Raw genomic sequence first — 27487 nt, 5'->3', positions numbered from 1 at the left:
CTCCGTTTGATTTAGAAGACTTAGGTGGGGCCTGTTCCAAGACTGTAACATAGCACAGAATCATAGAGGCTGAGGGGTGGGAGACCAACTTCTGGTCTTTTCTCCTCCAGAAAGTATTAATGATTAAAGTTAAATGCATTTTTAGGTTGCTAGAATTAATTACTTAAAAGTATAACTGCTTAAATTTGAACACTGACAAGTGTTTGTTGGTGTACCTGCATGTGTAGACAGATATACTCATTAATTTGTTTAATTCCGCTTAAGAGACTCTGTCTGTATAGTTTAAAATAAAAATAAATTCTCCTGTGATTTAACCTCATATCTTCTGGATACTAGGTCAGTGCTTTCCCCCACAATAACACAACTAACACAAAGGAGGGGATTAAACCTAGGTCTCCAAACTTCCCCAATTCAGTACTCTTGCCTCATAAGCATTCAGAGTTCCAGCTGAAGCAGGTAGGATGTCATGGCATGGATGGACACTGATAAAAAGCACTGTATGACAATGGAGCATACTGAGAAGGAAAATACCAGTTTTCCAAAAAGCCAGTCATATTGTTGGGGTCAGGCTCAGAGACAGCAGTAATTGTCAAAAAGAAAGAGGGAGACTGGCTAGTTGCAAGTTTATACTCAGGCACACTGTGGCCAATGTTTTCAGACCTGGTGCCCATGTGTATAGTCCTTATAAACAATGCATACTCCAACGGAAGTTCTGCGTTTTGTCAACGAGGGAAAACAGGCCAAGATGAGGAAAAGTAATGAAGTGTCCCAGTAATTAAGGGATTCTGTTTTACAAGACTCTAATCTCTCTTTACTGCACTAAGTGTCAGGAGTGTGCTTGGGACACTTTCTGGCCTTGGGTCTTTCCTGCATCACGGCTGACTTACAGGCTGCTTCTCACCAAGGTGCAGGCATTAGCAGTCTGTCTGCACTCAGAATGATCTTAATCACCTAGAGGATTACCCTGCCAAATGGAAAATCCTAGGAGGTGGCTTAAAAAGCACACTGTAGTTAAATGTGGGAGAATGATAGTAATGGCTAAGCCGATAATTTGGAAGCTAAAAATAAAAATAACTTTATTACAATTCTGATCTGTCCTATGTTAAACCCATACCCTACAGTAAGAAGGGAACTTATTGCAGCTAAAATCTGACGGACGGTGCTTGGACTTTAGATCAAACAGATAAAAAGAGAGGAGCTCATTCATAAAATGGACTCAGTGTCTTCTAGTTTTACTGATGCTTCCTATAGAGTATTTTAGTTGTATTGACTACACTATATATTACTGTGCTACGAAGTGCTGTTCTCTGGAAATGTAGCCTCCAACTATAAACCACAATTGACGAGTTTATTTCTGTTAGTTACAAACTACTGAAACATTGCATTCTATGGTATATATGGAAAGCAGCATATTTCACAGTGGGAGCCTAATACTCTTGCTTTAGGAGTAAGATAATTTTACATAGGAAAATATATTTTTATATTTTCTTCAAGTTTGGAAACTTGTGTCGATTTCCTAAACGCATGTGAGTATGTGTGTGTGAGTGTGTGTATGCGTATGTGTGTGAATCTTATTGACTTTTTAATGGGGATGAAGTGAGGCAGGAGTGAAAGCAGGGAGGATTAGATCTATTGTTTCCTAGAATAACAAGGTGGAGGGCAATTCAAAATGTGATTAATGGAAAAGCTAAAATGTACAGCATCAAAGATGACTTTGATCTTTGTGTTTTCATATAATTCGGTCCTTAAATCGGGATTATGGTTTTATTATCCCCTTCTCTTGTTTTTTCTTGCTTCTTAAAATTGAGAATTCCTGGTTGTTGAAATTGAACTTTGAATTAGAAGGCACAGATCAGTCTAGAAAAGCAAATAAATGGATCAGTGATGGGGTCAGGGTTTTGGGGCTTTGCTACTGCACTCCACCAAGAACGTAGAAATGCCACTTACTTTCTCAAATCTTCAGTCTATTTGGGAGTCATTCCCAGTTGTTTTATGCAATTATTCATGATCTTCCAAAAGGTGAGCAATTCACTTCAAGTGTGCCATTAGGCCACTTGAATGTCATAAATTATTTCATTTTGAAAAATTCCAAGTATGTGCCTATTACACAAAAAAATCGACTTCCATTTTCTATTATTAGGTATGAAAGAAGTGGCGAGAGAAATAATACTCCCTCGATACTCTCTTGGACAAATGGATATTAGAAAATCTACAATAGTTAATATGAGGAAATTGGTTTCTCCAAACTCCTCCTTCAGTTAGCATTAATAAAAAATGAAGACAGTGCTGAATGAATTGCAGGGCCCTGGCTTCTGAACTTCAACCTACCATCATGTAATATCTTATTCTGGCTCTTCCTGGATGCCCTTGTTTGTCTTTAATATACAGGTGCCTGATGACCTGCAAATAGTGAGGTCTTGGATTGACTGGCCATAGCAATCCACTCAAGATTTCATGTCCAATCATGGCTGCTTAGATTCCCTCGTCCATCCTAGTCAGTGGTGACTGAATATTGTGTAAAATAATGTCTTTAGCTTATACTATACAGTGTTTGAACAACTAGTTAAAATGTGGGAAACAAGCCATCTAGAGATTTATTTTTTCACTGAAATCACAGTTGTTTTCGTATCCCACGTATTGACCTGGTCTGTATTTACAAACTTAGACAGCTTAATGGTGATCTCATTAACTTTTACTGTTATTTACTTATTATGGGTCCTATAATCTGTTTGTATTACTCCAAAATTAATATGCTAAAATCCTCACCTCCAAGGTGATAGTATTAGGACATGGGTATTTGGGGAGGGGATCATGACATGAGAGTTGAACCCTCATGAATGGGATTAGTGCCCTTATAAGAGGAGGCCTGAGAGAGACCCGTCACCCCTTCTATCATATGGGATTAGAGTAAGAAAACAGCTTTCTATGAGGAAATGGTCCCTCACAAGATGCCCTTTATGCTGGTGCATTGATCTCAAACTTCTCAGGCTCCAAAACTAAGGGAAATAAATTTCTGTTGTTTATAAGCCATGTTGTTTATAGTATTTGTTATAGCAGTCCAAGTAGACTAAGACAATGGGAAATTTGATTCTCCCCCCACCCCAACCAAACTACATATTATTATGAGTCAAGGTTCATAGTTTCAAGGAGCAGAGGAGAGAACAAGATTAGATCAGCATTGAGGCACTGTTTCCTTGCCAAATATCCCCCAAAAGCCCTGATTTGGAAATCCAACTACTCACGATTTGAAAGATACTGACTTTGTAGAAGCTCTGGTGGTTGGGTCATTCCACTCTGAAAAGAAAAGATACAAACAATTACTGTTCATGTTCCTACTGTTAAATGATTATTCTGAATTAAATTGATCTCCAAACATGCAGTCCCCCAAGTTACCTTCTTGAGATAAGTAACAGATGAAAAAAAAAAAAGGGGAACCAATTAGATATATCATGGGACTGGAAGTCATTATGTTAAGTGAAAAAGGCGAGATACAGAAAGACAAACTTTGCATCTTCTCACTTATTTCTGAGAGCTAAAAATTAACAATTAAAATAACTTTTTGTTATTGTTGTTCTTTCATGTTTTAATGATTTTAAGTAGGAAAAAGGAAAAAATGAGGGAGCAGAGGACATGGATGTTTGGACTAAGAAGGATTTTTCAAAACCACTTACTTTGTAAGGTGAATCCTGGGGTCAGATGCTGCGATTCCTATAAGGAATAATATATATGACATGAACATTAGTTAAATGACACAAGGAGAATAAGAGGTATATTAATCATTGCTGAAGATATAGTTGACTAATGTTTGCAAATAGGAAGCTGCTGTTAACAATTCCATTAATTAGGCTTTTGTCTATAACTCTATTTGAAGGATAAACATTTGCCAGCCAAACCTGCTGCAACATGATCATAACTGCCATTTAATCAAAATTATAAGTAAGACTGGTATCTATTTGGAAATGTGTGTAACATGGGAACAAATGACCCATATGTGTGAAATTGAAGTGTATAATTTCTCACTTAGCTGGAAAACGATGCCTCTAAAAGAATAAAGAGGACTTGGTTCAAACAGATGATCATGTTTTTTGTAAAACTGTAAACAAAATGATAATTAATAGATCTGCCCAGTTTTTCCCTTTTATAGAAACAGATCCAACTTTCTATGACACATGTGCACAGATGTACCTCATTTTATATATAAGAAGTGTTCTTAAAACTGCATTGCGAGTCTGTCGAAGTATAGGAAGAAATGTGAAATGTTAGTGGACTGTGTTATTTAAAGGAATTTTAATTTGATTTGAAAGTCACACTATACACAATTCATTCACTGTTTTGAGAAATCCAGATTTGCACATGCTGCCTTGCTTGGAGTGTGGCACACCTGTGTGGATACTGACAAAACTTGAAGGCAAAAGCATTACAGTAACGTTCAGGGCACACATGGCACTGTGTGGATGGAAGAGAAATGGTACAAACTGCAATACAGGCATTCCAGAAACTGGAGACAATGAATTCAAGTAAATACAAGAATTAGTTATATCAATCATTGTTCCAAGTAATCTATTTATTAAGCCTAATATTGACCCTCTGTAGACGAAAACTAGGCTCACAGCATTCTTTATCTTTTATAAAAAGTAAGCAAGAACTATAACACTTTGCTTTAATCAAAAGTGAAATTTCCAATCTATTTAGTATGATTCTGTTGCTCAAGAGATTTGTCTTCTGGCAAGATCACCGCTCCAGAAGACTACCACAAACTCAACAAGAGGCAGAAAAGGCCTCTTAGAGAAAGAACTGTCTGTCACAAAGCCCATATAGTTTGCTGCTCAGAGGCTTCTGTGCTCTCCCTGATAGAGAACTGTCTTTTGACAAAGGACTCAAATGATTCCCACTCATTTTCAAATCACAGATGGCAAGGAAGGGGAAATACTTCTAGAGGCACAGGCACTGAGAAAATTGACAGGTGAAAACCAATAGCAAAGGAGCCCACAAAAATGACACAGAAAAGTCTGAACTTAAAAAGCACAAGAATCTACAGTCATTTAACATAGAGGCAAGCATTCCCACCTGTCTTAATAGACCCTGAGAACATAATTGCAGCATAGTATAATATTACACATACTACAATAACTTACACTCATCGTAATATATAAGTTATCAAGAAAGAGTAAAGCATGCTTGATATAATCTTTAAAAGAAGTCAGGAAAATATTAATTACACTTCAAAATAATTTATACTGCATGATTCCTATAGAATAATAACCTTCAGTTATCCAATAATTTTAATTATCCAGAACATCTCATTTTCCAGAGTGTCAAATAAATGACTTGTTAACCATTTATATCTCTGTAACTATACACAAGTATTTTTATCTGTTACTATTTAAGGGATTTCATTACAAAGGTACAGGATGAGTTTGGGCTTGCATACCTCCAGGAAATTAAATGACAAGTTCCAAAGTCAATTAAGCCAAATATCTGATCAGAGAGTAAAACATGCAGTCAGTCTTTGTACTGGTCTTATGCCTGAATTTTTAACCTTCATCCAAATGTTTTGGACTTTACACCTAAACAATCAGTTCTTCCAGAGCATCAGGGCAACAATGCATACAGCAAACTGGAAGATTATGTCATTCACTGAATTAGAGTAACTGATATTTATTCTTGATACAATTTTTAATGTTAAACTGAATTTCACACTTCTTTTTACTTTATTTTTTAATTTTTAATTTTTTGGTACATAGTAGGTGTATATGTTTATGAGGTACATATGATGTTTTGATTATTATGCATTGGATTTCACAATTTCTTAAACTAGAAATCAAATCAAAACAAATGAAACACCTCTGTATATCACCAAAGTTACTTTACACACATATCCAGCCCCAATTGGAAATAGCTTGGTTGTAGAAATAATCTGCACAGTTCTCACAGTAATTGTTAATGCACAACAAATAATACAAATTTATTTTAAATGCCTGACTTTGCTTTATGCATTTCTTTCATAGACATGTCATATATGTAATTTTTGCAGTAGAATATAATGATGCCAAGTTCTTTTCACAAACTTATATGAGGTTCTTCTAAGCAATAGCCTTGACAATAATCCTAAAATCAGAAGTTCCTAAAGGATCTAGATTCTAGAGCAAGGATCAGCTAACTTTTCCTGCAAAGGGCCAGATAGTAGATGTTTTAGGCATTGGGAGACATACCATCTCTGTCATAATTACTGGACTCTGCCATTGCAGTGTGAAAGCAGTCATGGACAATGCGTAAATAAGTGGGTGTGACTGGGTTCCAAGAAAGCTTGATTTATGGACACTGACATTTGAATTCCACACTCATGTGAATATTATTCATAATAACATATTATTTTTCTTTTGAAAATGTTAACCCTTTAAAGATGTAAAAACCTATGGGCTGTAGTTTGCCAACCTCTGTTCTAGAGGATGTTTACCTCCAGGAAAACTTTATTAAACTTCTCCTGAGGATATTATTATTCTCTCAATTCTACTTGGCATGCACTTACTCCCTTCCTTGTGAGGTTTTTCATCGTCTATGAGAAAACATGGCATTTTCAATTTGAAATTGATAAGTAAGCTTAAGTAAGTTGAGAATTTTCAACTGTATTTGTTTTAGTAAGCTTACAGAATCATCAACTATTTGACCTAGAAAATCCATTGGGATTATATAGTGTATACACACACACACACACACACACACACACACACACACACACCCCATACCCCAATACAGATGGGGAAACAGAGGCTTAGAGGAACTTGAACAGGACCACACAGCAAGCAAATGGCAGTGCCAGGATTAAAATCAGCTGGGAATGCAGCTCTTAAGACAGCACTCTTTCCTCTGGGCAAGCTCTGTCATGGATGTAAGAAACTGATGCTTTCTGAAAGGATGCTGTCACCTAGTTCTGGTGGAAGCACTGAGGAAAGGGAAATCACCTTTGTTACATATAGGGATGGCCATGTTTTGGAAGATACAATTTGAACTGGGGCATCAGTGAGCCTGTGTGATAAAAGATATGCAGAGAGACAGTATGAGCGCTGGTGCCAGTAACACCTGGATCTAAATACTGGTTCCCTTATTTATTAACTGGATAATCCTGAGCACATTACTTAACTACCATGTTTCCTCCTCTGTAAATTGGGGTAGTAAAATTACCAATCTCTTTGGGTTGTAGTGGGGATTAAATTATTTACTATATATTAAGTGCTTAGAATGACGTGAGGCACATGGTGCCATTGTATGTGTTGGTTGTTATTTAAAGTGTACTTTTCTTTCAAACCAACATTTTGGCAGGAATCAAATGAAACAGGAGTAGGTGTGTAGACTTCTTGCTTTCACCATTTTAGTCCACTTGCTTCTACCTTTGTCATGGGGTTGATGGTAGCACAGGTAATTGGCAGAAAATGCAAACTGTGCCTGATTTCAAATTGTGCACTTACTATAAAAGCCCATTTAAACAACAGTTCTATTGTATACACTTGCAAATGTCAAAATTGCAACTTGCACAAATTGTCTCCAAAACTGGAGAACTCAGCTGAAAACACTGCAATTGCTGTACAAGTGTTGGTCCTGAACTGGATGGATAACTCCCTTTGCTGGAGATGCCAGGGGGAAGGAGAACAGAAGCCTAAAAAGGGTGGGTGTGAATGCAAAAAGGAATAGCACACACCCATACTGGGACAGTGAGGTTAGCTGTTCATTCAGTTCTGACCTCTTTCATGGGTGAAGGGAGATCATTAAGCAAAGTTTAGATCAGTGTTACTGTCAAAATCATGACCCTAAAATCTAAGGGTTTCTCCTTTGGGTGTTTCTCCTTCTACAAATAAAGTCCAAACTCCTTGAAGTGGTATCCAAGGCGTTTTCCAAATACGCACCTATTTGCCCAGGTTTCCTCTCTTTCCACTCCCCATCACACAAACTTTAATCCTGCCACTTGAGACCTTATGTCACCATGCACTACAGCATGATCCCTCATCTCTCATGACCTTGCTCACACTAGTCTTATGCATGCAGTATTCTTCTCTTGGCCCCTTCTTCACCTGTCAGAGTCTTAATCATCCTCTAAATGTTTCCACCTCAGTGGTGAGCACTTCTTCAACTCCCCAGGGAAGTGTTAGATACGACTCTGAGTCTTGTCTTCTCTGTGAAGACATTTACTACATTGTTTTGTGATCTATGTGATAGCATGTAGACGGTTTTTCTTCACCCCTACCTTTAAGCCCACTGTATCTTCTCAGTAAATGATTTCTGAATAAATGGATGGAAGGAAGAAAGGAATGGAGGAAGAAAGGAAGACATTATATATATTTTTAAAGTATGTTAGAATAGCCATGTCCAGACATTTTAAAAAGTGATGGCAATAAAGCAACTCTTACTGAGAGAAGGTAAATAAAATAATATTAAACATTTGACAATAGAACTGTAGAAGATAAAGCTCTGTCAGTGTGATGTGGTGTTTTGTAAAGATCTGTCTTCTTGTGAGCAAGAACTGGAAGGTGATAAAAATGAAAATCAGTTCATTAAAGAGTATAGGTTTTGTAACTTTAAAATCTTGAACTTTGCTGTTCCATCATCTATTTGATATTTCTTAAGGGATGAGTTATTCAATCTCTGTCTCATCTGTTCTAGGCACAGCGACTTGGACAGTGGCAACATCCTATGGAGTAAGATATGCATGCCGGTATCTGTGTGTATTTTGTTTTAAAGACTCACTTTCAATAAAAATTATTTTTATATTGCTATTCTGAGGGGCAAGAGAGAGTCTAGATTTCATGGCACTAGAAGACCAAGGCCATTTTTGTCACTGAGAATTCAATTGGAAGATTGGTATAATTAAAATAAGACAAAGAAAAATGCAGGAAGGGAGAGAACTGACCTGTCCTGGGATGGAAAAGGTGCTCTGCTCAGAGTGTCCAGCAGTATGCATGGCAGTGAGAGGAGTAGGCCAGGAATGGGTCATCTCCTAATGAGGAAAAATAAAGCAACTTTATTTCAGGGCAATTAAAAAATCAAGCCCTTTCTTAGCACTAAACAGTCTATCTCCTTTATAAATACTAACTTAATTGACCTAATATTTAAGGTGAATTTAAAGTCATTTGGACCATCCAGCAGATGCTTGCACACTGCCAGTGACAGCGAGCTTGCTATTGCTTGAAGCGGCCTGCTCCATGTTGAGACAGCATGATCAGGCTATTCTTCCTTTTTTGTGAGTTAAAAACTTGTCCCCCAGGAACTTCTACTTATAGACTGTACTTTGGAGCTGCACAGAATGCATCTCCTCCTTCTTTTGAATGACAAGCCTTCAGTTGTTGGAAGATAGTAATCTTATTCCCTGGCATCGTCTCTTCTCCAGGCTGAGACATTCTCAGCTTGTTCATGCATTTATTGGGAACCTTCAACTTTTCTTCTAATGCTCAATTTCTGTTCACTGTTACTATCGTTGGTGCTTCCAGGAGGAACTCCAGATTGCCTGGGGCTCTTGTAACTCATGGTATCCTGTTCCAGGTGTGATCTGCCAGCTCAAGGGAGGACAGTACTGTCACTGCCTTCTGATACTCTTCTTCTCTTGATACAGCCCAACGGTTAGTGACCCATGATGCACATACTGTGGGTTTTTCCATGCAAAGATGAAGCCGCTGAGGGGAATTCTTTCTCATTCATAGAGAAGGTTACTATGTGATTGGTAGCTCAGTTCCACACAGCCATACACATAGACAGTGTATCTGTGAGTTCAAGTCTCAAAACAGGAAAAGCCCCTTAGGCTCCCACCCTCTGTTATAGGCAGGGGCACCCTCTCAGCTCTTTCAAATACTCAGTTTGAAAGAGGTGCTGTTCAAATCTTACTTGAGTCTTAGGGCATGTGGCCAACATGCTTTATGCTAAGAGCAAGGATAATTGAATCACATGCTCAAAATCCCAGCAACAGAAAGATGACAAGTTTTGTGAAGCAGGAGGGAGTCAGTATGTGTTGGAGTCATCATTTTCATATATAACCATTAAGCATTAAAAAAAAGTCATGATAGAAATAAAGTAGGGATTTGGGGAAGGATGGAAGGGATCAAAATTTATGAAAGTCTTTTTTAATGAGTAAGTTACATAATACTTGTTTTTTTCCAGTCTTTATAAGTAACATAATTAGTCATTTCAAAGGTAATATTAATAAGAACTCTCAGGTAGCACTAAAACAAGGTTTTTTTCCTTCTATAATTACTCAGTTCAAAAAGAGTCTTTGATGTATGAAGAGCTGTAATGCAAGGAGATACTTCACAGATTCATTCACAGTGGCACTGCTGAAGCAGAATTTGTAAGTATTATCCTGACAAAGATTGAATTTTACTTACCACTATTTAAAAAGGAGGAAGTAAGTACATTAAAAATGCATACACAATTTAGAGGAGATGCTTAACCTACTTAAGAGATAGACTACTTCCAAGTGTTTTTGAGTTGTGCATTTGTATCCAGTTGATAACATTCATGACAAATCCTACTCATGTATTCATCAAAACTGGCCGCAAAGTAAATATATGTGACAACAGTAATTCTAATTACTCTGAGTTTTAAAAATACTCAATGATCTCTTTTACAATTTAGATGGTTTTTCCTGATTAAGACTGGTCTCCAAAATAGTCAGATCACTTAAAATATATAGCTTGGGATGGGGGAGCTGTTGGTATAAGGGTACAAAGTTTCAGTTTGAAGGAGTAAGTTCTGAAGATCGATTGCATAACATGGTGACTATAGTTATTAATAGTAATAATGTACTGTATACTTGAAAATTGCTAAGACAGAGTTTAAATGTTCTCACCATAAAAAAAGTATGTGAGGTGGACTGGGTATGGTGGCCTGTAATTCCAACACTTTGGGAGCCCGAGGGGGGGTGGATCACGAGGTCAAGAAATCGAGACCATCCTGACCAACATAGTGAAACCCCATCTCTAGTAAAAATACAAAAATTAGTTGGGCTTGGTGGCGTGCGCCTATAGTCCCAGCTACCTCGGAGGCTGAGGCAGGAGAATCACTTGAACTTGGGAGGTGGAGGTTGCAGTGTGTCAAGATTGTGCCACTGCACTCCATCCTGGTGACAGAGCGAGACTCCATCTCAAAAAAAAAAAAAAAAAAGTATGTGAGGTGATGGATATGTAAATTAATTTGATGTAATCATTCCACAATGTATATACATATCAAAACATCAAGTTTTACCCCATAAGTATACACAATTTTTGTCAATTAAAATAATATTTTTCTCAAAATAAATAAAATATAGTTCATATTTAGCCAGAGTCAATAAAACAGCAGGTAAGTCTCTTCCAGGAAAAGGAGTGTTGTCTGTTTTCAGCAACTACTGGGTATGCCTAAATTGATTAGAGGCTTAATTTTATCCCCTTTCACCGTTGATTTTAGAGGTGTGCCTCTGGGTTTATTAAAAGGTGTTTCAGACACCGGGAAAAATAAAGTCACTTCTCAAAGTGTGCCTTTTCCCCTAGGTTTTCTGTATTTACTTGGAGGCAGAACCTGATTATCTTGAATTACCAGTGGAGTGCACTGCCGTATTAGCCAATCCAAATGGAAGTGCACAAACTTCTACATTTTCAATCACAACTGATTTCAAACTGTATTTGAAAATGTGAAATTTCATGAAACAGCACACTGAGTCCATGTTACCGCCGATGCATTTGATTACAGTAGGCAGGATGTAGTTGAAAGGAATATAATTTCCTGAAAGAATATCTTCTGCAAAGGACTTTGGAGCAAGCAAGCTCTTTCACTTCTCAAAATGAATTAGACCTGTAAAGTGTGGCACACTCACAGCAGATTTTCCATTGTTATCCTTTTCATTAACTCTTGAAGGATATTAATCTATTTTATGTTCTTGCTACTCCTAAGATAAGACACCTATGCATTCTTACCTAACTTTACTAATCCTTCACCCAGTCATCAGGCAGGGATGAGCCCCTGCTCCCAAAATGTTGTCACAGCTTTTATAACAGGATCCAATGATGAGCACCTGTACACAACACCAAGAATCACTTCTCTTTTAACAAAAATAAGTTACATACATACACACACACAAACACACACACACACACACACATCTGAGACTGGTCTGAACTTCCACAAAGAAGCACTGCTTTATGTTTGGGATCCTTTGATCCTTTGAGACAGAGAGAGAGAGAGAAAGCAGGGATTCATATTCCCCATGGGCAACTGAGGTAATGGGGGTTCCAAGAGGTGAGGTCACTTATACACAGCCTTACATTTAGTAGCAAGTGAAGGTTGATTACTGGTACAAGAGTGCACGCTTTCCACTATAACAAATATGTCTCCCTCTGTAAGATTGACTAACATGGATAATGAAGAAAAGACTAAGGAACACTGTTTTATCTTTTAGTATTTGGCAAAGAATGGATTTCATAAGTGATAGAGCATTCTACATAACTTCTAATAATAGGAAGACACTTATATTAATGTGATATAAAGACTCCAAAGTCAAACCCCACAAAATCACAAAAGGCTCAATTTTCCACCATATTATCCAAACAATAGCTCATGGCTAGGACTCAAAACAAATCCAAAACCACTTGCAGGTATCCTTGCTTTGCCCAATTTAGACACGAAAGCTGGGTATGCCACAGGCTGAAGGGCAGAAGACAGTCTGTGTTCCAGGCTTTGCTAATCTCAAATGGATCCTGTACTCATCTAACACACAGCTACCTGAATAGCTGTTATCTCGAGTAACTAGTATGTTGTCAAAAGCCTCACCTTATTCACCTTTGTATCTCTCCTGCCTAGTGTGTAGTAAGTAATTGGTTGGTCTTTTTGTACCAGAAACTAAACAGGTAGGCATTAGCCTCACACCCTTTTCACAGAAAAGGAATTGAAGCACAAAGAGGTAAAGTGACTTGTCCAAGGTCACACAGCAAATGGCAGATCTGTTTGGTGGATTCTTTGCATTTGTTCTACTAATTTTTTATTTTTTATTTTTTTTGAGATGGAGTCTCGCTCTGTCACCCAGGCTGGAGTGCAGTGGCACCATATTGGCTCACTGCAACCTGTGCCTCCCAGGTTCCAGCGATTCTCCTGCCTCAGCCTCCCAAGTAGCTGGGACTACAGGTGCGTGCCACCGTGCTAGGCTAATTTTTGTAATTTTTAGTAGAGACAGGGTTTCACCATATTGGCCAGGCTAGTCTCAAACTCCTGACCTTGTGATCAGTCTGCCTTGGCCTCCCAAAGTGCTGGGATTACAGGCGTATGTAGCCATTATAAGCCAGTCACTGGGACATGGAAATGATAAAGTCAAGGACCTCTTTTTGAAGCATTCACTGCCTGACATGTGAATCACCTTGAGAGGGGAATGAGCAAAGGTGCAGAGAACAAGGTGGTGGGGAAAGTCACTGTGCTAGGCATTTGGAAAAGGCTTCAATAGCTGAAGTGAGAGGAGCAGTGTTTTTGAACACACATGTGTGTTTATGTGTGTGTGAGTGTGTGTGTATCCCTTTTAGAGGCTATCATTATACCTGGCACATAGTAGCTGTTCAAATAGTGTGTTTAGGTTAAGCACAAATATTAAGGTACTTACTGTAAAAGAGCTCAAACTGAAGAGATGATTAGGGCGATTTTTCAAATGACCACCTTAATGAATGCAAATGATGATGATAGTTCACATCGTTGTTGTTATAGTCAGAGAGAACCCCAAAAGCAACTTGGACTAAGTATTAAGATAGGGAGAACTTAACTCAAGTCTAGCTCTGCCAAAAGCTATGTGGGTGGCCCTGGTCAAATTGCTTGTCCATTCTGGGCCTCAGCTTTCCTGCTTATAACATGTGGGCTTTGACTTGGATGGCCTCTAGTTCTCCCAGTTAGCAATACTGTTCTGCCTACCTCACAGGCTTGACACAAGGGAAAGCAAATGAATAATTGTGTAAGAGCTTTGGAAACCATATAGTGTTGTACACATTCAAAGCTCATTGCTACCAGCCCCATAGGTATGGCTATGGCATTGTCAGTATGAGCCTGCATGCCTTGGCTTAGCAACCAGGCAGCTTGGGATCTGCCCAAGGCTCAAGATGGAGCTTGCATACACCTTTCTCCCTTCCCTCTACTAAAATACCAAGAACATAATAAATGCAATTTTGGAAGTATTCACAAATTCTTGTGATTAAGAATAAGCGTGAATAGCTGAGTGGCTCAAATAAAAACACGGTTGAATAGAAGAATACATCTGCAAAATCGTGTTCAAGTTTATCAATATTTTCACAGGAAATCAGAAGTAAATGACTCACAAGTCATGGTAACTGAGTCATGGTAACTAACCTTGGTGTCTGACTTCCATTGGAGGGGCGCTCCCTTCCTTGCTTCCTTCCTTCCTCCCTCCTTCCTTCCTTCAGTTTTTCTTTTCCTTCCTTCTTTTATTTTTTAGTTTTGCTTTACAGATAGTGTACTCCCAAAAGGTATCCTACTGAGTAGCTTTACAAATCACCACAGACTAAGGATGAAGAAACATCAGCATCTTTCCATCACCAAAACTAAATTAAACCTGAAAACATTTATGTGAGTGAGGTCTCGTTATTAGACTGCTGAATCTGTTTCTTTATCTAAAGGTCCTTATGCATTTACAAAAACACATATGTGTGTGTGTGTGTGTGTGTGTGGAGGAGGTGTTAATGACTTACCAGAAAAACCTAATTTGTTTGAATGAATGATTTAGACCCTTTGTATCCATGGTTCCTGACAGTTCTGTGAGGAGCCAGAAAAGGGGGAATGAAGCAGCTAAGCACCAGGTTGCAAGGGAATAAGGCGCAAGTGCCCTTAGGATGCCTAGAAAGGGCTGCCCTGGGGCTAGGGTTCAGGAGAGCAGCAAACAAATCCTTCCTTGACCCTCAATCTGCTATCAATTGCTAACCAGCCTGTAGGATGCTCTGCTCCTCCTTAATAGGAGAGCAAAGCCAGGCAGGGCATTAGCACCCTTATCTGCAGCAGCAGTGGGGGTATTAATAGGAAATGGACAACAATAGCAGGAGTAGGGTTAAGATGGGTGTTGTGGGAAGTCAGGGACCCCGAATGGAAGGACCAGCTGAAGCCATGGCAGAAGAACATAAATTGTGAAGATTTCATGGACATTTATTAGTTCCCCAAATTAATACTTTCATAATTTCTTACATCTGTCTTTACTGCAATCTCTGAATGTAAATTGTGAAGATTTCATGGACATTTATCACTTCCCCGATCAATACTCTTGTGATTTCCTATGCCTGTCTTTACTTTAATCTCTTAATCCTGTCATCTTCGTAAGCTGAGGATGAATGTCGCCTCAGGACCCTGTGATGATTGCATTAACTGCACAAATTGTTTGTAGAGCATGTGTGTTTGAACAATATGAAATCTAGGCATCTTGAAAAAAGAACAGGATAATGGTGATGTTCAGGGAACAAGGGAGATAACCTTAACGTCTGGCCACCTGTGGGCTGGGCGCAACAGAGCCATATTTCTCTTCTTTCAAAAGCAAATAGGAAAATATCACTGAATTCTTTTTCTCAGCAAGGAACATCCCTGAGAAGGAGAATGCGTTCCCAAGGGGAGGCCTCTAAAATGGCCGCTTTGGGAAAGTCTGTCTTTTTTTTTTTTTTTTTTTTTTTACGGTTGTAGATAAGGGATGAAATAAGCCCTGGTCACCCATAGCGCTCCCAGGCTTATTAGGATGAGGAAATTCCCGCTTAATAAATTTTGGTCAGACCAGTTGTCTGCTCTCAAACCCTGTCTCCTGATAAGATGTTATCAATGACAATGCATACCTGAAACTTCATAGTAATTTTAATTTCACCCTGGTCCTGTGATCTCGCCCTGCCTCCATTTGCCTTGTGATATCTTATTACCTTGTGAAGCATGGGATCTCTGTGACCCACACCCTATTCGTACACTCCCTCCCCTTTTGAAAATCACTAATAAAAACTTGCTGGTTTTGTGGCTTGGGGGGCATCACGGAACCTGCCGACATGTGATGTCTGCCCCGGACACCCAGCTTTAAAAATTTCTCTCTTTGTACTCTTTCCCTTTATTTCTCAGACTGGCCGACACTTAGGGAAATAGAAAAGAACCTATGTGAAATAATGATGAATTATTGGGGGCGGGTTCCCCCAATTGATGGGCCCATGGAGGCAGCCACACAGCCATTTGTAAAAGGATTCAGGGAGCTGGATGTGATCTGCACAGGCTGCTGCTCCCAGTGTGGTGCACCAGAATGTAGCCAGGTTGCTGTGCAGCCTCTACAGACACAGGAACTTACCTGTTTCTCCTACTAGGCCCCCTCAGGCAGGCTTCGGAAGGACAGGGGCCCTTTGCTCAGGGTCAGGGAGCTTGGCTGTTCCAAATGAAATTCCCTTGGAGGGAAGTAGGGCATGTGGGAAGAGCTACTGATCTTTTTCCTCTCAGGGCCCTCTGAGAGTGCTCTCCTGGATGTCCCATCTCAGTGGGGGCATGGGAATACTGCAATATCTCTAAGGGACAGCTACCAGAATGGTAAGAGCTTGGAAAGCTCATCTCATGTATACATACACATTAAAGAAACAGGGAAAGTTTAGTCTACAGAAAAGGGAGAGTGAGAAGTGTCTTTAAATCCATGAAAGTCTTTCACATGAAAGAGATTTGAGACCTGCTTTGTGGACCAAGAGTTTAGGACTGGCTGTATGGGTAAAGTTATCAGGGGACCAATTTTAGCTCAAACTAATAAAGAATTTCCAATCATGTGAGGTTTCCAATCATGGAGCCTACTGCCTTAGAAGGCAGTGAGCAGTTCATCTCTGAAGGCGAAATGTCCTCTGCCTAGAGCAGTGAAAAGGGATTCCTAAAAGGTGGTGGAGTGGGTGTTGTGAACCAACTGCACTGCTTTACCTAATCAGATAATCATACACTTTACTTCTGTAAAGTCAAAGATATATATGAGAAGATGCAAAACTGAATCTGGAGCAGTTGTTTTGCATGACATATAAACACGGCTGACTAAATTGGCTAAGGAAATTTGTCATTCTCCCAGGGATGGGGTGGGTGAAACATGCTGAGGGGAGCCTATTGTCTCACAGTAAGACAGCTAACAGCCCAATTTGTCTGATTGTTTGCTGAACTCTTAGAAAATCTAACAACAGTGGAATCATAGACTTTCCTAGGCTTGATCACTAACCATTCCTGCCAAGGTTTTCTAGTGGTCAAAACTCTGTTCCATTCAATTGAATGAATATTCTTCTGTTTGGAATGCTGTTAAGACAGTCTCCTGAGATTGCTCTTCTGATTTCCATGCAAATGCTCATAGAGAGGAAGTGTAAAATCAACTGTTACATGAAACATAACTTCTTGGCCATGGCATAACAATGGGTCAATGCAAAATGCAATTCTTTTAAAAGTTTCTAACACTAACTTATGATTTAAATGGCATAGCATAAAAACTCTGGTGATGTTTCTTCAAATAAATAATTGAATTCTGTATTCAAACTCTTTAGTGCCGGCAGTTGTTTAAGGGAATCTGGAAATATTCTCCTTCGGACCCAGGACTGTACATGCAAAAAGTTCAGCTCACATTGGCTGCCTTCATCCTGGCAGCCTCCAAACCAGGGTTCCATTGAAAAGGAGCCCTAATTATAATGTACAATTGGGAAGTATAGTGATCAGTATTCTGCATCTCCACTGTGTACTCAATCAAGCAATCAATCAAGCCATCTTCTTGCCATTGCCAGATGCAATCAACTCCATTTCACCCACTGAATACAACAGGAACATATATGACCATGTGCAGGGCCTATTCATGCAACTTTTTTTGTCCCAGTTACTCCTCGGGCATTCTACATTCAGACACTGCAAAGAAAGGTCTCCAAAGGTAAATACAAGGGAACAGAACACTATAGTGATATACTGGGCAGAATTCAACCAGACCTTTTTAGTTCAGCAAAAGGTTTCAGCAGCAGCAACCTGAGGCCACAGCCCATCTAACTAATGGTATTTGATTCCCTAAACACATGATTGCCTTGTAAATTTTAATCTTTATTAAGACCTTTGTCTTTGTCTAAATTAGGTTGAACCAGTCAGAATAGAAGACTGAACACCCCACTAGGAAATGTTATCAGACTGAACAACATTGAATTGTTTGCCTTGTTTGGTACAGGCAAAATTAACACAATTTCAAATCTTAGAAATGTAAGAACTGGCCACTGAGAAAGTGTTCTGCAAAGAGCAGTATCAAAAAGGGAATCAAGGTAAAGGGCTTTTGCTAAGTGGTCCAGTTCAGGTATGTGAGGATTCTGGGGTTTCTTGAGGGCCAGTTCTTAACATTTCTAACCCTTGAAATTGTTTCTTACATTCTTAAGCTAATTTTGACATCAGATCATTGTAACTCTTTTCAAAAGTGATTTTTAATTGCAATGTTGAATTTCCAGCTCTTCTGTTTCAAATTATTTTGCTGTCAACTACATCCAACGACCATCACTTAAAATATATTGATTTGAGATAATTCGCCAGGCTTTCATAATACTACAGCCATGTTTTTTTTTTTTTTTCCTTTCAGAGTCACTTCAAAAGATAGAATGACATGCTATATCCTCACAGCATGAGATGTTTCTTAATGGTTACCTTCCAATTTGTTCCTTTAGCACCAGCTCAGGCAAACCAACTTGATAAAACTCACACACTTTCATTGGCTTCTCCTCCAGCACCATTTCTAACAATCTATATTTAATTTCATTCATTCAGAAAATATTTATTGAGTGTCTACTCCTTGCAAGGTATCTAACAGCCAGGAGGCTAGACTAGGTCCCGGTACAGGGTCTGGTGGTACTCTCTGTAGCTAGAGTATTGATAATTGGAATGAGAGTAAGGTAATAACAATTACCAGTTACCATTCGAAGTAGAAAGAAAATAAGCCCATCAAAGCTGATTTTTTTAGAGAATAATGCACAATTTGTTATATGTTTCAGAAATTGCCAAAAGGATTTGTTGATTTCACATTGTTAGAGAGATATGGTGTCGATGCAACAACACAGCAGTCCTTTAGAAAGCCAGCTTATGCTATAAGTGAAAGGTACTAGAGAATGACAACTCTAGGCAAAGGGGGGCAGAAGGATACATTTCACACAATCCTCAGTCTAAGCCTTTTCAAAGAAGTACACAAGGCATGTTAGTATTCCGTTTCTAAGGGCTACTGTAGCTTTTCAAACATGATAGCTTTCTTGTAGTTTACACTTATCACGTTAAGAAAAATGGTAATGAGGAGTTCATGACAACTGCTTTTAGAAGGGACAGAGGCTCAATTGCTGGGGAATAAAGAAGTAATATCTATTTTCATGGAAAGAAGCCTCCAGTGAACAACTTGGCTATAGCTTCGGTCCCTCATTATTCCTGAGCTCAGTAAAAATAAGGTACCAGGCCACTAATACAGCTGAAACTCCATCCAATATGATTTGCATGGAATTGTCTTTCCTCTGAAACAGCTATTTCAATCTTAGAATCACAGTGCCAGGGGCAGGAAAGAGAACTGGTTTGTCCCATTCTCATGAAATTAACTAACAAATCTATCACAAGATGTCAGTCTAACTACTGAACACCAGGCCCTCTCTCCCGCCCCCCACCCACAGATACCCCTCAATAAAAATAAAAATAAACCAACAGAGGTATCAAATTCCTTGCAGTAGTCTGAATTTAACAACACCAAAACCACTACTAAGTCACAGTGAAATTGATTCAGAAAGCCCCCTCCAAGTATTCCAAGCCCCTAATAGGTTGAGTATTTCTGAATGCCTGGACAGTCACTCCTCTCCCTGGATTCGTTTTTCTCTACAATTCCTCCAAATAACGGGAAATAAATAGCATCTGTATTCCATATTAACAGTGGTAAAAATGCAGCACAAGTGAGAGGCATATCCTTTTCTAAAAGGATATTTGACTGATGAAGAAGGAGAACTTTCTAAACTCAATATGAACACTGGGGACCAGCGGTATGTACAAAAATGTGGCCCCACAGGCATGCTATAAAGCTTCAATACTGTGTTAAACCCAGGAAAGCAGGTCCCTCTCTGCCTTGATACAAACAGCCACTTCCCAGCGTAAGCTACAAGTAGCTATTGATTCATATCTGATATTTTATACTAAGTATTTGTTAAACATCAATCCAATCTGATTATTGGATTTCACTACCAAGTCTTTTTTTTTTTTAATTAAAAGGTAACAATCACACAGGGAGACTATTATAAAAGTTTCTTTTATTAATAGTTTCCCATTGACATCTTTTAGGGCATCCACATTTGTACTTCAAAACATTTACTCACCATAAGGAAGGGGTGCATTCCAATTACCCCCACCCCCCACCCCTTGCAAGCTTCCCTAATAACCCTCTGAGAATCCACTGCCCATGGATGTCTCTAAATCCTCTTTAAACCTCTACCTTTTTTTTGGCCTAAAACATCTTTTTGGGTAACCAGATCAATAATTTTACTCCTGGCTATAAATTTAGCAAAGCACCAAATAGAAGATTCAAAGGGAACAATGTCAAACTCTTACCTAGGAAGGTTTCAGTGTGCAAATGAAACATTGGTCTTGAAGTAAATAAATAGCTCAAGGAGAACTCTACCCCACCTGCAACACACTCACAAACCTGGATCTCTCAGGCCTGGGATTCCAACTGTTACTTGTAATCAATTTGTAACTCTTGTCCAAAAGCCAGTTGCCAACCAGTGCCACAGCACGTTGCCTTCCTACTCCCAGCCCCACCACTGCCTCCTGCTCATCTAGTCTCTCCTTGATTTGTATTAAAGAAGGAAAGAAATGTGTAAAATGATTTAAAAAAAAAAAAAACAAACAAAAACCCAGGTCAGAGATTTGCAAGCCACCCACAGAGCCTGCTATACAGCTGACAAAAACCAACCGGGCAGGGTCTCTGGGCTAATTAAACAAATTTGACAATTTGAAAAGCTGCAATGTGCCTTATGAACTATGGAGTGGTCAAAAATGAAAAAAAAACTATTCTATTAAAGACATGAAAGGAGCTTACATATTTAATATTCAAGAAAAGCACAGGGGCAATCTAAACTCCTTGGCCAAATCAGATAGACAGTCTGTGAAGGGTTGAAATATGAAATTCAAAGTTACCCTTTGAAAATATTTGGAATTTCTGAATAACAAGAAGAGTCACAATAACAATCCAATAGGAGCTTGTATGTATTTGGGGGTTAGAATTCACTGTTTCATTTATGTTACCGTATTTAATCCACTCAATAATACAGAGAAGTAGTTTTTCTTGTTCTCATTTCATAGGTCAGATAACTGAGTTTTGGAGACAATGTCATGCAGCTCAAGGACCTCTGCCCAGGTGTCTGGCTTTGAGCTCTAGGCTTTGGGCACCACCATACTCCATAAGACAGGTTTTCTAAAAGGGAACACTCCAATCATGTAGCAGGAACAAAGCTTCCCTCACCTTTCTGGAAGTCCATTATAATTCGGTGGTTATAAGAAGTACATTATCATCATTTTGTGTGTGTGTGTGTGTGTGTGTGTGTGTGGTTTTAGAGATGAGGTCTCACTCTGTCACCTCAGAGTGAGTGGTGTGCAATGGTGTGATCGTGGCTCACTGTGGCCTCCAACTCCTGGGCTCAAGCAATCCTCCTACCTCAGCCTCCCCGAGTAGCTGAGACTACAGGTGTGCACCACCACACCCAGCTAATTAACTTATTTTTATAGACATGTGGGTCTCCTTTTGTTGCCCCAGGCTGGTCTTGAACTCCTGGTCTCAAGCAATCCTCTCACCTCAGCCTCCCAAAGTGCTGGGATTATAGGCATGAACCACAGAACCCAACTTATAATTGTTTTGAAACCACTGCCCTTACTCATGCCACACGCAACCCAATGGCAAGTGTGAGGGTCACACAATCCAAATGGCAAGTCAGTAAAAATAAGCCGATCCCTAAGGAGAGGCACAAATTTATTAAATTTCCCTTGTCACCAGAATGCATTCCAAGTAATGGCTTTTTATTCTCGAACTTTATGGAGGTATAACTGACACAATAAATTATTAATATATATTTACGGTATACAATGTGAGGTTTTGATGTATGTATACATTGTAAAATGATTGCCATAATCAAGCTAATTAATATGTCCACCAATTCACATAGCTACCTTTAGTTGTTTAAATGTTGTGAGAACATTTAAGATCCATTCTTTTAGTAAATTTTGAGTATACAATACAATACATCTTCAGAATTTATTTACCCTACATAACTCAAAGTTTGTACAATGAATGGCTTTTCTCAGGACTCAGTCCATTTTAATGTTAATAATCCAGATCTCGAGCCCCTGTGCAAGGTATAGGTAAACAACTTTCCTTAATGAAGAAATGGGACAATTAAAGCCACTGGAGCTGTCCAAGTGCTGCTGTGGTACTTCCTTTAATGATGCACCTTAGGTGGATGTCTAAAGAGATGGAAAAGCTGAAGAGTACAGGAAAGAGAGTGAGAGAGGAAGAGAGAGAGAGAGAGAGAGAGAGAGAGAGGAAGCAAATATGAATCAATTCCTGGGTTTTTATAGTACCATTTCTCTCCTAAAAGGGCCATTCAATGGTCTGATGCACCCTCTTATTTCCAGAGCCTAGGGATGAAAGCATTATTAATGTTATTGAACATAGGGAAAGACACTTTGCCTGAGGCCTGAGTTAGGAGTACACGGGTCCCTGCATTGCCCAACAAACCAGGCGTATGCCTGAAACTTCTCTGGTCTTCTCTCTTTTGTGGGAATACTTGCTGTATCTTTTTCTACCTACTCAGACTTATTTTTTGTTCTGTCTTATATAGTAGGGGCACTGCTCAGAACTAGAGTCGAATTTGATCAATGTATTGTATATAAGACTCAGGAGAAAATAAATTAATCAGATATACTCTAAACACAGTTTAGAATACACAGTCTAGAAGGTAAAACAATATTTGATTTTATTTGATGATAAAACTCAGAACAAAAACCTAGAGCAAATCTGAAGAGATATCTGGGGCAGTTCTGTTCACCGTATCTTCCTACAGTGATGGAAATGTTGAGTTTTGTGTTGTCTAATATGGCAAACACTGGCCACATGTCACTAAAGAGAACTTGAAATGGATGAGGAACTGAACTTTTATTTTATTAAAATTTAATTAATTAAAATTCAAATAGCCAGCCACACGTGGTTTGGTGTTTTCTGTACTGGAGAGTGCAAAAAATTCAACAATTTACAGGTGGAGAACCTGAAGCACACAATGGTTAAGAGACTAGTCAAGGGTCACAGAATAAGGTAGTGGCAGGGTCAGAACTAGCTCTGAGGTCTCTTGATGTCTGGTCCAGTGTCACTGGCACATTGTTTTGATCTTAATCCCAGTTCTTTCAAAGGCCGATGCTGCATAGTCTCCACTCTGTAACACAGGACAGGAGCAGACCAGGCTCTAACAACATCAGGGTGGATTCTCCAGGTGTCAGACCTGCTATTCACTTTTGCATCAAAAGCACTAGGAGTGTGAGGATGTGCTGGGAGCTCCTGGATTAAAGAGCAGTGAGGAGGCTACAAAGTTGGAGGATGGACTAGCTTTTCAGGTATCCTCTGAACCCAACAGGTCCTGAGAAGTAGTAAGGGAGTTGAATAGAAAATAATCAGAGGCCCAGACAGCCAGGATGCTGTTTTTACACCTTAGTTTTAGATTGGCCTTAGTTATTTATTTTATGATTCTGCAATTTCCAGTTAACATGTTGCCAGGAAAAGAGCAGGATGAGTCTGTTCGTGTTAGTGTGTTCATTCCAATAATGAAAGGCTTTGGGGAATGGAGTGTTTAATGGAAGCAACTTATAGGCTATCAGCCACACACACACACACACACACACACACACCCTGGAGGAATCACTGTAGAGAAGAAAACACATCTTGTGGAAGCTCTTGTGATCACAGTGATAATAAGCAAGTGAATGGTGCCAAAACATTATTTGAGAGATTTGAAAGTCTCTCCCATTGTAGTAGCATATGGGGCCCTGTCTTTATTCAGTACCTTGTTTAAATTGATAATGCTAGCATTATTGTATTTTGAGGAAAAATATTAAAAATGGACTATAACAATGGTATTAAATAATAATTTGCAGTTGAGGATGTGATGACTATCTGGCTGCGACATCTGTTACCCCACTGAACGTCAGGATTGATTCAACTGATCTGGCTGGCTAGATGGGTGTCATTTCTCACTCTTACCACTGCTTATCTATAGAGTTGAATCCTTCTTAGGTCAAAGGTATAGGAGCAGCTGTGCTTCCCTGCTACAACCTCCAAGCAAGCTCTCATGGTCCATTTGTAGGAGAACATAGGGTAGTCAAATTTCCAAGAATCCAGACACATCTAAATGATTGGAGCTGCATGTGGCATTTTGCCCTTCTTAAAAAGAAATTGGCAATGGAAAAAGCACACAAATGGTGACAATATATCATTTGGAGAAATAAGAAATGGAGTCATTAAAATGCCTAATATTTGTATAATTATTCTACTCAATAAGCACTATTATCTGCTTATTAGCTTGTAATATTTTCATGGAAAATCAAATCATTATTGTACCTTGGGTGGAAATAACACTATGAAGTCATTTTCTCTAACCATTCCTCTAAAAATTTAAGTCATTTAATAAACACATTGCATCTAATCTATGCACTTTTTATGCACCTACACTTGTCACCTTTGTGTGCATGTATGTGGGGGGGCCTTCTGGAATTGGCCAAAGAGACAGAGTAAGGATTTCCACACAGACTATGACCTAATGGACCTCACATGCTACCATAGGAGGCAACTCCCCAACATACACACATACAAAGGCCAAGTGTAGATATATAAAAATTGCTATGGGGACCTAGAAGACAGATAGAGAAATTAATTCATTAATATCTGTGATCTCTGTAGTGGATCTTACATGGTGTAAATAGGAGGTCACCAGACAAAGACAGGAGTGGATGAGATCACAGGCAGAGGGAGAGGGCAACACACAGAGGCAGAGGAGGAGATGGCACATTTGATAAAGGGGGAGAAGTCTGCAATGGATGTGGAAAAGGGCACACAGTTGGGAGAATTGGCAATATGTGAGGTAGGCATGAGTGGTGACATAAAGGAAGGACTTTGACTGCCAAGATCTGGGTTTGGAAGTTTATCCTCTAGGTACTGGGGGAGCACAGTGCCTCTATTTGAACACTTTCAGTGACAAAGACCTCACCTCCTTCTACCCTTGGACAGATCTACCAGTTAGAACAGGGCAGAAAGGAAGGATCTAATTGAGTGCTCCAAGCACTATTCTAGAGGTTTCATATGCATCATCTCATTTAATTGTCCCTATAATTCTGAGAATTAGGGCATATTATCTCACTTTTGTAAATGAGGTACAAAAAGGTTAATTTACCCAAAAACATTCAGCAAGGGAGAAGAGCCGAGCTCTACTGTCTTAACCGTGATGCCCCACCCCCCAGAACATTCTTGCTTTTATTGCCCTAATACTTATCCCTCTATAAGTGCCCCTCAAAAGTTAGATTTCACCATTTGAGGTCTTCTATCCCAAATGCAGCCTCTGAGTCTCTTGCTTCCACAGGGTAGTCTCTCAGGCAGCCACAGCCTGCTCCCTCTTCTAGTTCAATTTTCTGCTGTTTAATCTAGTCTATCTCTTTAGATGTTCTAGTTTGGAAACTACCCACTATCCTGGTTACTCTTTGCTAAGTGCATTTTAGTTCAGCAATATACCTCTTAAATTGTTTTTTCATTTTTATTTAAGTTCAGGGGGTAAACATGCATGTTCGTTACATGAGTAAATTGCCTCTTAAATATTTTTATGAAAGTAATATAAATTATAGAAATTGAGAAAATATAAAAAGGAAGAAACTCACCCATAACTCTAACTCTAACAAAATAAGAACTATCATTTCAAAATATTTTCCTTCAGTTTCTTTTTAGTCATATTTTTATAGAGATATAATACTTAAGTACATAAAATGTTATATTCTGGTTATTTCACTTAACATTATCTCATAATTTTTCCTCATGTTGTTACATCATCAGCAAAGCCATCTTTTTAATGATTGGTTATGATTCTGAATGTATAAATCTGAGTTTGCTTAACTATTCTCCTATTGTTAAATATATAGTAGCATTTTTTGCTATTACAAAGAATTGTGTAATGAATAATTTTGTTCACATAGTTTTTCTAGGAGCTTGGATTTTTCTCATAGCATGAATTTTCTAAAGTGGGATTATAGATTACCAGTGTCCCTCTAAAAATAGAGTAGCCAACCCAAATAAATGGAGAGGCACATTGACCACATCCATGAGATGAAAGATGCAACACAGTAAAGGTGTTAATTCCCTCAAAATTGATTTATAGATGTAATGCATACTAGCCAACATTTAAGCAGAATTCTTTGTAAATATAAATAATATATCTAAAATTCATATGGAAAGGAAAAGGAACTAGAATAGCTAAACCATTTTAGGAAAAGAACAAAGTTGGAAGATTCACATTATGCTATTTTCAGACTTACAATATCTACAGAAATTAAGACACTATGGTATTAGTGAAAGGTCAGGGACATAGACAAGTAGAAGAGACTGGAGAGTCAAGAAGTAGACCCACACAAATATGGTCAATTGACTTTTTACAAAAATGCAAAAGCAATTCAATGGAGAAAGATTAAATACAATCTTTTCAATAAATCATGCTGGAACACAATGTAAATTTCAACCTATACCTCACATCACATATCAAAATTAATCCAAAATAAAGACTTAAATAAAACTTTTAGAATAAAACATGGGACAGAATTTTTTTGACCTTGAATTAACCCAAAAGTTCTTAGACTTGACAACAAAATAATAATCCATAACGTGAAAGAAAGATAAATTGGATTTTATCAAAATTAAGAAATTTTGTTCTTAGAAGGATATCACCAAGAGAATGAAAAGACAAGCCAGAGCCTGAGAGAAAATATTTGCAAATCACATATCTGACAAATGACTTATGTCCAGAAACAATAAAAACTCTCAAGATTCATTTATAAGGTAACAGACAACCTGATTTAGTAAATGAGTAAATGATTTGAACAGACACTTCATCAAAAAAGATATACAAATGGGAAATAAGTACATGCTGAGTAAGTGGTCTTTCATACTTGGCTGGTGTAAATGCAAAATGGTACAGCCACTCTAAAAGCAACTTAGTATGGTTTTTATAAATTTAAACATACTCTAAGCATATGACTCTGTGATCCCACTCCTAGGTATATTCCAAAGATGAATGAAAACATGTGTTCATGCAAAAATCTGTATACAATTATTAATACCCACATTATTCATAATGACCAAGAACTGCTTGGTTTGAAATTTTGGCTCTGTCACTGGTTAGCTGTCAAACTTAGAAAGTCACTTAAGCTCAGAGTACTTCCACATCATTATCTAACAAGG

The 27487-nt window shown here is 38.6% G+C and overlaps 1 protein-coding gene across 7 annotated transcripts in view; it reads right to left on the bottom strand.

Moving 5' to 3' along the window:
• AFF2 (ALF transcription elongation factor 2) overlaps positions 1-27487 on the bottom strand; it is a 504750-nt gene that overhangs the window by 147879 nt on the left and 329384 nt on the right. For 3 of the 7 annotated variants that reach the window (XM_054472111.2, XM_063660856.1, XM_063660857.1), the window contains exons 5-7: positions 8903-8989; positions 3672-3708; positions 3261-3294 (exon numbers count right to left, since the gene is read on the bottom strand). In XM_054472111.2, coding sequence (XP_054328086.1) covers positions 3261-3294; positions 3672-3708; positions 8903-8989 — 158 coding nt within the window. Of the gene's footprint in view, positions 1-3242; positions 3295-3671; positions 3709-8902; positions 8990-27487 lie in introns of all 7 variants that reach the window. The other 4 variants (XM_054472113.2, XM_054472114.2, XM_054472110.2 and 1 more) reach the window with 3 other exon arrangements.

The sequence above is a fragment of the Pongo pygmaeus genome, chromosome X, assembly GCF_028885625.2.
Source record: "Pongo pygmaeus isolate AG05252 chromosome X, NHGRI_mPonPyg2-v2.0_pri, whole genome shotgun sequence".
Classification (NCBI taxonomy): Eukaryota; Metazoa; Chordata; class Mammalia; order Primates; family Hominidae; genus Pongo; species Pongo pygmaeus.
The sequence above is the reverse complement of the archived record's forward strand: the minus strand, read 5'-3'. Positions and strand labels throughout refer to the sequence as shown.